The sequence below is a fragment of the Nanorana parkeri genome, unplaced genomic scaffold (assembly GCF_000935625.1).
Source record: "Nanorana parkeri isolate BGI_ZX_2015 unplaced genomic scaffold, ASM93562v1 scaffold307, whole genome shotgun sequence".
NCBI classification, from domain to species: Eukaryota; Metazoa; Chordata; class Amphibia; order Anura; family Dicroglossidae; genus Nanorana; species Nanorana parkeri.
In genome coordinates this window covers 1,012,381-1,024,140 of record NW_017306575.1, presented here as the reverse complement: position 1 = coordinate 1,024,140, position 11,760 = coordinate 1,012,381, and the positions used below count along the sequence as shown (strand labels likewise).

The following is an 11,760-nucleotide window of genomic DNA, read 5'->3' as shown; positions in this document are numbered from 1 at the left end:
TCTATCTATCTATCTATCTATCTATCTATCTATCTACAGCTATATATCAAAACAAGATTTCTAAAGGACCTATTACTAAATTTACAAGTCTTCATGAATACATTTGTGATGTAACAGCAAAAGTATAAGTTCAAATAATGCACCTGCAACTTTTAAACACCAGTCCTTGAACTCCACTCAAATGGCAGTGCCTAGACAGAGCCTCTCAAACTCTGCCTACGAAAAGTGTGCTTGGAGAAGTTTGCAATCTGAATCTGCTGCAACCAAATGGAAACATTTCCTCAGTGATTCCTACTCAGACTATATGCATTGCAAGTGTCTGACTAGTTGGGTTGAGTGTCTATATTCTCACAGCCAAGATCATAAGGGTTACTGAATGGGCACCAGGATTTTCATTAGATTAAGATGCTGGCCAGGAATGACATATTAAAGTAGATGATGTCCCCAGATGATGTTTGAGCAAAGATAGAGCCATTTTGGGGATGATGACATTCTCAAGGATAGGATTGTGTTCTCTTTGCAAGTACATAAATACCAGCATGTATTATACTTACGCTTTACTTGGTAAATATGTACTTCACCTGAAAAACATGTCTAGTTCTAGGTTAGCTTTTAAATGTTCACACATACCATGATTTACTTTACAATATTTCATATGTCTGTCTAAAATAATTAGAAAGAATACAGTTCTTTTTTAAGCAAATATGTAAAAAAAAAGTATCCAAAATCTATATATAATGATTGTATTATTCTCTTTAAGTAATAACAATTCTATTTTTACATTGTTTTTCCAGATCATCAGGACAAGATTGCAATCACATGGAATACCCATGTCGTTATAGTATTCCTGAAGCTCACACCCAGATGTGCATACCTCACCGTGTTTTTGCTCCAGATGTCCTTCTTGATAGGTGTAAAGAGTTGCTGCTTCCCTTACTACCTCATTGCCTCAAAGCTGCTTATTCCGTGATGGGCGTTCATCCATTCTCAAGGCTTGATGTTCTCATAGTGCCACCTGATTTCTCCAGTTTAGGAATGGCAAGGTAAGCCTCTTTCCTCCTTTTTACATATATGATTTTACAAACCAGAATATAAGGAACTACATGCTTTTAGTTCAAAACTGAGATTCTTTAAAGTAGATTATTTCAGAACTCGGATAAATAATTTATTGGAGTTTCATAAGTTGACGAATTTTCATTCTGGGTAAAAGGCAAAGAGAACTGCAAGTCTGTAAACACATACCAATGGGATAAAACAGAGTATGCAAATTATCTGTCCAAAGAGAAACTTCCTTAAGTGGGATGAGTAAGCAAGAGCGCGTCACTGCAGTGTTGGAGAGCACAGAAATGCACATTTGTGCTGTTGAATGCAGTGGCAGCGAGCACAGAGGCAGGCATTGGTGGAGTGGCAAATTAAGTGGAGGTGTTGTGGGGGAAAGAGGATGGGGTCAGCTGCAGTGCAGTAGTACCCACTTCCTCCTCCCTCTGGTGAACATGCAGTCTTTATATCAGGCTAAATCCAAAAATCCAAAAAGGACTAACATTCTATGTAACGTCTTGTATTCTTTTAACATTGGATATCAACCACATTACTAAAATAAGCTTTACCATGTAAAAGTAATTTCAAAAATTATTTTCAATGCTTTTAAATCTGCAGCTTTCAGTAAAGTAATATCTGGTGAGCCTGGGCGGCACAGAAGGAAGTTCCTTCCGTGCCGCCCAATCATCTGTGAGCAGGGATTTCTCCACCTGCAGCCTGACATAAACAAAGAGGTGGGATGCAGGGATGCCATTGACCTTATATGGCTACATGCCTATATTGGGTCAATTACATTTATTTGATATGACTATGTGGCCATATAAGGTAAATTACGTCAACACAAGCATCCCACCCCTTTGTTTACATGCAGCTGCGAGGAGAATAATGCCTTATCTTCCTTGTTTGGAGGGGCTCAGGTTCGGATTGATCACCCGTAATGATAAACAGTTCTTCAGAAAAACAAAATGTCATTCAGTTAAGGTTCACATCTACTTTCGGCTAGGTTCACACCTAGGCGATTGCGCCGCTGAGCTTTCTTCGCGCGGTAGTCGCATGTTTTGGTTTTGAAAACCATGTGAAAATAGTGCAGTTTTCAATGCATAAAAAATTTCTAAGGAACCACAACCGGGTGACAACCACCCAAAAATAGCTCCTGCAACTTTTTGCAGGCCCTATTGACTGCAATGCAAATCTGTGTTTTGCACGATGTTGCGCGATAAATCGCTTAGGTGGGAACCTAGGCTGAAACAGAAACTTCCACCCCATGTTTTTTTTTCATTATTTATTTTATAATCCCCTCAAATAACATACTGACACACCCAGCTAATCTGCCCCTCTGCTGTTGCACACCTAGTCCCGTGCCTCCATCTTCTTTTCTTATGTCACCTAGGGGCGGCTGCAAACACCGGGAAGAGACAGCTGACCTCTGATGACACATTTTCAGTTGGTTTCCCCAAAGCCTTCTGGGATGCGTGGCATAAGTATCCCAGGAGACTGCAGGCAGCTGGGTGTACATCATTCTCACCTACATGATAATAACTGAAGTGTGGGCTGGTGGTTACAAAAAAAAAGGTATTTAAAAAAATAATCTGCAATTGTGTGAAAGGAGGGGGGAAGAACTAATGTTATGGAAAGTGGGTGAAGAGAGTGAAGATCCATGTTAAGTAGCTTTCATTGAAAACTTAAAAGTACGATTAGAATATCTATTAATTTGCTTTGTGTCACTTATAATTCAGTTTCTTATTAATCAGGAAAATATTTGGCAGTGGTCCCCAGGAATCATACTGCTTTGCAGATATAAAGAGTAGATTGTCCAACTTCATCTGGTTGTTGCTAAACAGAGAGGAAAGGATCATAGAAGGGCTTATTTAGTTGATTGTGTAATTTAGTGGTTAAAGCATGTGGCTGAATCAGAATCCTATGTGTTCAAGCTATAACTACTGCCATTATGAAGATTTAGAGAAATCATTTTATCTGCACATGTTCAACTCGCCCATCTGTATTTGAGTTTTGTAACAATGTCCCTTCTCTTGGACATAGAAAGGTTAAGCCTGTGAACCCTTCTGCACCTCAAAAAGAACAGTAGTAATCTTTCTCTACCTCCATATGCTCAAGTTACACTTAATCCTAGCTGTTTGCTATATAACCACGTTCCCATATGCTTGCAATCAGACATGTCAGCTGGAAAATCTGTTTTCTTGATTAAAGAAGAAAATGGCAGGAGTGTTGTTTATTTACTCTGTCATGTCCTGAATTTTGACCAGTAACTGTTTTAATTCTATAAATGTCACTGAAATCTTAACAGTAAACTGCCAGTTAGGCTTTTGATCATTTATTTGTAATTTGCAGTCTTGCAGCTACAATTTGCTTGCAGTTTCTTACGTTTAGGTCTGTGAAAACTAATTTTGTAGTTTCTTTCTAAAGTCCTGTTACTGTGGGTTTATTCATTTTGCAGTTTTCAAAGACACTAGCTGCTCTATTTTTTTCATATTTAATAGATTTTATAGCATGTTATAGGGGCACAGTTACTATATAGTTATGAAATATATACTCATTGAGCAATACCCTTGTTCCATTTATGATGGTGATGTTTGTGAGTACCTCCAGTGGGATATCTCTCACTATACATGGCAGATCATAGGCGCAAGGTAAATGGGTCAGTAGGCCCTGCCAGCTCACGCTCAGTTAATAGCAGGGGGTGTATAACATCTCCCTTAAGGGTCCTGATTCTGGTAGCCCAGACCGCTATCCCTAATCTCATCGTACCCTCCTCAGAGGGCTTCCTAGCCTTTTCTGGCTCACCTCCTTCCTCCTACTTATCTAGAGAGATGTTTTCAGCCACAATGTCTGAATTTATGGGTAGCGTTTAGCCCTTGTTCCGCATAGCCCCACTGCAAGGGTTAAGATTTTTTTCTGCCCAGAGGTCTTCTACAAACATATTTTATTTAGTTGTATCACTTAAGTACAGGTATCTAAGCATATGGTAAATAGCGATACGTTGTAGAGTAATTCAATTGAAGGCATGGAATTATTATTCTCTCATCCATGCCCTTTTGTCCTATTTTCTGGATGGACTTAGAGGCTAATTTACTGTGGTCCCAGATGTGTGTTTTCGAGTAGTCACCACAATGCCTTCCCACTGTGTGTTTATCTGGTCTTGATATTTTCTTTGTTATTAAACGATGGGACGAATCTCCCGTTGTGAGCTTTGTATTCTGGCAGTGGCACCAACCGCTGTCAGAATGCAAGCACCGTTGGGCCGAAGATTTTCTAAGCTGCTCCTTCAATCTTCTGATCAAGGGATGCCAGGCGGAAGGGTGCCAACAGGGGCACCCACTGTGCAAATTTTGGCCGGTTCATCAAGCACTGGCCAAAATTCGTATAGTGTATAGCCAACGTAACGTTCACCAAAACATACCATTCTGCAACGTAATCATTGCACTGTGGACCGCACAAAACATACAACCCCCAATATCACATATATAGGTCAAAGCAAAGCAATGGTTAATCCATGTTCCGCCTTCTTTGTTGGCATGAGTACCTGACACATTGTTCCACTGGCTACATCCAGTACTCTCAGCTATACTAAACGTTAAGACTACAAGGCAATGGGAGAACTATGCATATACAAATCTATACCTTGTATACATAAGTCATTTTTTGGTATCCTTTGAAATGTACAATAAAAATGATTACATTAAAAAGGATCATGTGTAGACTGAAAGCAGTTAAATGCACAGCAATGCACATTTTATTTGCTTGTCCCTGCTAGTTATGTATACGTGCTTGGCTTTTCCTGTATCTTTTTGCTTTATGTGGGAATTGTTTTGTAGATTACTGGAAAAGACAATTGCTGGAATGAAGAGTGGATATTCCTCTGCTAAGCATATAAGCTCTTTTTTATAAACCAAGATAATAACTTATTCATAAAGCTCCAACATACTCTACCTCATCGTGTGTTACTGGTAGTCAGAGCAGAAAAGCCAAAATCTTTCTTTTTTCATTGTCTGAGTAGTTCTCAACCTTTTACGGTTTCCCTCTCCTAATTAGTTCTAACAATATCATTACCGTATGTGAGCATCCAGCTTGCTATTAAAGCAGGCAAATGTTCAGTATAATTTCCTAACTCTTACCCTTCTGTTTATAATTAACAATTCATCCAGGAGTAAAACTATAAATTCTGATTGCTAGGCTTTTGCTCAGCTCTACTTAATGTAATCCCTCAGGGAGGATTGTTTGAAAAAGGGGGGAGGGTGCCTTTAATATACAATTTTGGACACTCAAAGATTGGTCACATTTGGGGGGAAACTAAAGGAACCACATGAAATGTGCGTTCAAAGCCACGCTGAATTTTAAATTATAAAGCTTGCTCTGATTCATTTGGCTGGTTGCAGAGTAGTCATTCGCAAGTTTGAGTCTCCACAAGAAACGTTTATTTGTCATTGGCTGCTGAAGGAAATCTCCAAAGCCTTAATCCAAGAATGTGTTTATATTAAAAAGCATTAATAGAAGCATTCCAACATAATATAACATATTTATTTAACTTCTGCATACCTTATAGTGCTGGTTTCACTATTGGTCATGAATATCACAGAAAAAAAGCCAACAATACAAAGAACCATTAGACCGATAAAAGACTAGCCATTTTCATTGTGGCTCCAAGTTTCTTGCCTGATGGTGCAGTGAAAACAGATGTTGTAGATTATATTAGTTTATATGCAGAGAGCCAGTGAGTTTGCGTAGAGGTAGGACTATGGAAAAATCCTGAATATAATTTTTAATACAAAAATTATGTTTAGATTCTAAATCTGTATTGACTTTGAAATAAAAAAACCAAACACATTTGCCTGTGCTTTTATGCTTTTTGGTTTCTCACATGTAGCAGATAACACTAATATACAGTTTCTCAAACTACCTGGATGTAATTTCTGAGTTATAGTTACGTGCTAAAGAGCTCTCATACACACACACACACACACACACACACACACACACTGGCCACTGGTACGCTTATCTAGTAATATGTGGGATCCCCTGTTGCCCTCAGGTCTCCCTGAACTCTTACTGCCACGGATTACATTTTCCTCAGGAAGTTAACTTGGTCCCTGATGAACCAGCTGAAATTCATACCGTGGGTACCACTGTCGGCACCCTTCTGCCCTTAATAAGCTGATTGAAAGATACCGTTGGAAAATTTGTGGCCGAACTGAGCCAGCTGCTGCTAGCTCCTGCCAGGTATTATGACAGCAACCGCCGTCTGCTGTCAGAATACAATGAAGAAGCAGGGGATTTGTCCATCAACGCTTGTAAGCATTGATGGTGGAATCTGTTCCATTTTTTCATATAGAACCGTGTATACCGCACTTTAATTTCATGCAGTTCCTTCTGATTTTAAGGAACAAATTCTTGCTTTGTACTTCATATTCCTACTCATTTCAAAGGTGGTCTACTGAATTGAGATCTGGGAACTGCAAAAGCTGTTGAAGTCCCTGTTGTGCTTGTGGAAACAGCTTGAGATGATGCATGCTTTGTGACATGATGCATTATCATGCTGGAAACAGTCAATGGAAAATGGGTATACTGTGGCCATAAAGAGGCCTGGTACTTGAAGGATGCTAATCTGTTTTTAGGGGGCCTAGTTTATGCCAAGAATACATTCACCCAGCTTGAGTAGTTGACACAAGAAGGGATTGATCCTCAACTTTATCATGTACACCAAGTTCTATCCATATCATCTGCATGCCACAGCAAAAGTCAGTCATTTTACGAAACTTATATCCTAACTTCAGTTGTCCAATTTTGGTGATGCAGGTTTTGGTCTCATTAGGTAAATATATCATTATTGATGACAGTTAAGTCTTCATTCACACTGGAATCGGCCCACACGTATAGCTCCGTGCTGTGTGCAGGGCCGTACCAAGCAGCTCCCGGGAAGGACAGGTGCTGCGTGTGATAAGTATGCAGCCTCCGTCCTTCTCTAAGGGACTACGCGGCCGTACACCACCCTACGCTCACCTCAAGTACAGGTCCGTAGGGGTGCGTGTTTCCTGGCTCGGACGCAGACAGGATCCATCCTGTCAGTGTACGAATACGCGCATCCACACGGACGTGCAGGGTGGGTGAGCGTAGGGGGGGGCATACGGCCTCCTAGTCCCATAGAGAAGCACGTGGGCTGTGTACTAATCACACGCAGCACCTGTCCTTCCCGGGAGCTGCTTGGTATGGCCCTACACGCAGCACGGAGCTGTACGTGCGGGCCGATTACAGTGTGAATGAGGCCTAAAAGAAAAATATGTCTATGTAGTAATTTCATTACACTGATTACTCTGTCTGTCTTAAGGATAGGTATTTGTTTCTCCTCACATGTTACAATTAGGTTAACAATGATATCATATAATATGTATTGTACTGTCTAACAATACAGTGTCATTCTAACAAGACTAAATAGGTTATCTCAAAATGCAGTCATTTTTACAGAAGGGTAATATAATAATTCGTTGATGGGGATTTCCCAGTATTCTTGCATATTTCCATGTAAGTAGAAGTTTGCTTTCATAGCATTACAAAAAGTGCGGTTTGTTAAAGTCGATGGGCCTGTGTCTTTTTTCAACTTAATTATGTAATTATGTAAGGAAACCTGTACTGAGAGAACATAAAAGTTGCAATTGCTGATTTAAGCTGGCCATGCACTCTAATATGTTCTTTGTTCAACCGGCGGGCTGAACGAAGAAAATATAACAGATTCCTCCATCAACGCTTAAGAGCGTTGATCAAGGAATCTCCTGCTGTTTGCATTGCAGTTTGATGGCGGCCGCCGGCCGTTGTCAGAATACCTGTCAGGCACCCTCAATTGCTGGCTGCAGCACTGACTGGTGTGAGTTAATTATCCTGTGTCTTGCTGGCTGCAACACTAGTCTTGTCAGCTGTGGCTTAATGAATCTGACCACACACCTCCTGCTCTGGGATTGGCCTTGTTGCTGGTGGCATTCTATTAAAGCACCGTCAGACTGTTCACCAGTGCTTGTGATAGTTCTTTCTATACAAGCCATGCTCAGCCTCTGCACATCCTGTCCATGGAAATTTTGTCTGTCTTTGGTTCTGACCTTGGCTCATCCATGGATTATGCTTTTCTCGCTGCCTGCCCTGACCTCAGCTTGTGCTCAGATTACTCTTGCCAGCTGCCCGCTCTGACCTCAGCCTGTGCCTGCATTACCCTTTGCCAGCCGCCAGCCTTTGACCTCAGCTCGTCCCTGGTTTACTCTCTGGTAGTGTCTTTCACCTTCTGTCCATACCTCAGTACACCAACCCTCACCACCTGGGGCCAGCCTGTGGCATCACTTGATCACAGCATATAGTCTAAGTCCTGGGGGCATCCAAGTACCAGTAGGCATGCTTGCCTTATGGGAACAACAGCTGCTATAAGTGAAACAACTCGTCTCTATTTGCTCTGACGGCATGCATCCACAGCTGGTCCTGACAATACCAGAACAGAGCAACTCACTGGCAGCCAGCTCTGTTCATTCAAGAATTTTCAGACTGGCTCCTTCGATCAGCTGATGGGAGGATGACGGCCGAGAGGGTTTCGACAGCGGCACCCTCTGTCCAGATTTGGGCCAGTTTATCAAGAATCGGCCAAAATTCGTATAATGTATCCTTCTAAAAATGTTTGTTATTTGGTCTTCATCCCAATTGAATAACTAATATTTTCAGTTCTTCTGACTTCCTTTTGACTTGTTGCATGCATGTACTGGCATAATAAGTCACGAAGTACTAAAAAAGGAGGTAACTAGGCAGCTAATCTATTCAAAAGAAGGTCTGCAATTGCAGCTTCTCTGTTCTCTCAGGGCCCTGTCACATCAGCTCCGGTGGGTTCCAGCACGATTCGCCACGCGTTCTAGTGCAGGCGATCATATTGGGGGCGGGGGGGGGGGCATGCCTGCGGTGCCATTATCTTTAGCGCACTGCCACACCCCCTCCTACCCCTGAACGCAGGAACCCCACCGGGATGCGCTCCAGTGCATTCCAGCAGCGAATCGTGCTGGAACATACCGGAGCTGGGGTGACCGGGCCCTCAGTGCTGGTTTCCTTTAGCATGTATCACAGAATAATAAACTTAAAAGTAAAGGCAGCCATATCCATGGCAATTTCATATAGTGATCGAGTTTTTGATTACATTTGCTCTCAAAATCATAAAGCAATCCGAGACATGAAAAGGTGGTTTTGATTGACTGCAAGAAGTAGGGATTGCAATTTCCCCAAATTTAGCGCAGTAGAAAAATCTGATCGCTTTAAAAAAATTGCTATCGTTTTGTTTTGTTTACATTTGATTTTTAGTTGAGTTTTTACAATAAACTGTATTGAAGCTGTCAATTTATTGATCAGATTTGACTTCACAATCAACTGAATTCTGGTGGTAAATTGCTTTGCTGCAGGAGATTCCCTACAATTGTATTTGCGAATCGCAATGGCTCTATAGTGGTTAAAATAACTTCTCATAGGTATGGCCAGCTATAAAGTAGCCATAAATTAAATGATACATAAGATAAAAAGTTTGTCTGTACAATTATGTGAGCAGAGATGTTCAACTGGAATGCTTCGTCCTATGTTCTTGTTATCATTGTTTAATTTGTGATCCCTGTTAAATTTGCAGAAATTCAAGCCATGTATGGCAGGCTTTGGATCCTTTTGTTAGGGTTATTGTTGTTTTTGTCCCTGTTAGGGAGTTTATAATGACTTGTACAGTGATGCTGCTCCATGCATCCCATGCGATCACACAACAATACATACATATACATTTATTTGACAAATCACATGATCAAGCACAGGAGATGTATGGGACACTGTCACTTTGTCAGCCTTCAGACATCTGCTGTGGAGATCTTATTTGAACACCTCTCCACTGCCATGTTCTGCAAACTTGATAGTTAAACTAGTATTGGGTGGGGGTAAAGTGTATTGGGTCACAATTAGGGGTGGTTGAGATGGGGTCCAGAAAGAAAAGGAGGAGCTGCCTAGTTCAGAAACCTAAAATTCATATAAAGTTAAGCCATTGGTATGTAGCGTACTATTGCTCCTGATTTAATTATATTGTGGCATGCAGTGCTAATTTCAAATTATAGTGGTGCACCTTTTTTGTTGTTGTTATTATTGATAGTCACAGTATAACAAAATCACCAAGTCTGGTTTTGTTTGTTAGACCTGTCTGCTAAAATCACAGACTGTAGTGGATAACCTGTTATTGTAAGTGAATTTCAGTTATTTTTATGAGATTTTCTGCACAAAGCATTCCACAGTTCAAAAACACCTTCAGTAATAGCAAGAAAAATGCAGTAAGCCAATGTAGCATGTATGTGTGTGTGACTAAAATTTTCTTTTGTTAAATATGTACCATCTTTTAATATCTTCCTTCTTCAACACTGATGTCCATGGCGGAGGTAGCAATTGTGAATCTTAAGATGGTGTTGTTTGCTACATACTTCATATGGTTTGCATTATTACTATTTCATTTGTTAGTTCATGTAGGTGTTGAATCTTTATAGGTTATTTTCTTATGTCAGGGTTTATTAAAACATAAGCTGCACCATAGCTATAAATTGTTATGAAGATACTGTATATGTATGTAGGCTATTCCACCACTGTTGGATTGAAATATGTGTTGCAATAAGGTAAGAAGTAGGTTTCTTTTTGTTTCAATCCCCAAACGTTTAGTGTACCTTTTTGTAGAGCTCCTATGCGCAGAGGTTCCCTGGTATAACCATGAGTACCACATGTATTGTGCAGCTACTGCAAGGGTTAGTCAATCCTAATATTTTTAAGAGGAACTAATGGTTTCTTATGTCTCTAGGGAATGTGGTTCCTTTTAGCCCACCTTGGCATGATCTGTCTGGTTGTACTGTCTTGTCATTCTTTAAGCCCTACTTCATAGAAACCATGGTCTCCTTTGCACTTTGGTAATGATGGACAGCAAGACTGAAACAATTGTGGGCAGTTTGGCATAAGGCTCTGTTCGCACCTAGGCGTATCGAATATGCGCATTTGTTGCGCGTTTCGTGACGCGCATTTTTAAAGCAATTCGCTGTTAAAAAACGTGCAACAAACGCGCGTTTCCGAGGGCTACTTGGCTGTAAAACTAGAAAAAATGGTACATGCATGAATCTATAACCGGCCTTTATAGCAGGACGCACATTGGGAAGGCTTACAACAATACAGAACACAAAAATTCCCCAGCCTCAGCCTGCTAGCCAGCCTGCAACCAAACAAGTAGCCCTGTCAACAGTATGCGTTAAAATCAGAGGTTTTAGTTGCACAAACTTTTGGCCAAAAATATGTAGAAGCCACACTGCCGCGCCAAGGCACCTCTGCAAAGTGTGGTCCTAACTCTATGTATCCGAGTCTCCAAGTGTGAGCATATTAATGAAGTTGATAAATTACATGCAGGTGTACCTGGAGGTAGCCCACTCCTCCTGATACGGTGCTGGGACGCACTGGAGGCCCAGCAACCAAAAATGCACGCTGGGACTCCAGTGCGTCCCCCTAACCCAAAATAGTCAAACTAGAAAAAATGGTACATGCATGAATCTATAACCGGCCTTTATAGCAGGACGCACATTGGGAAGACGCTGCAAAGACGCTCATGTACCTTTTCAGGCGTAGGCCGTTTTGTAGCGCGTTCAGACGGGCTGAAATACGGCAAGGTGTGAACCATACCCATAGAAAACAATC

General features: G+C 41.0%; 1 protein-coding gene across 1 annotated transcript in view; it reads left to right on the top strand.

Moving 5' to 3' along the window:
• Positions 1-11,760, top strand: part of CUNH9orf3 (chromosome unknown C9orf3 homolog) — a 303,413-nt gene that overhangs the window by 26,028 nt on the left and 265,625 nt on the right. Inside the window, exons 4-5 of the mRNA XM_018557867.1 lie at positions 599-604; positions 795-1,043. Coding sequence (XP_018413369.1) covers positions 599-604; positions 795-1,043 — 255 coding nt within the window. The remainder of the gene's footprint in view (positions 1-598; positions 605-794; positions 1,044-11,760) is intronic.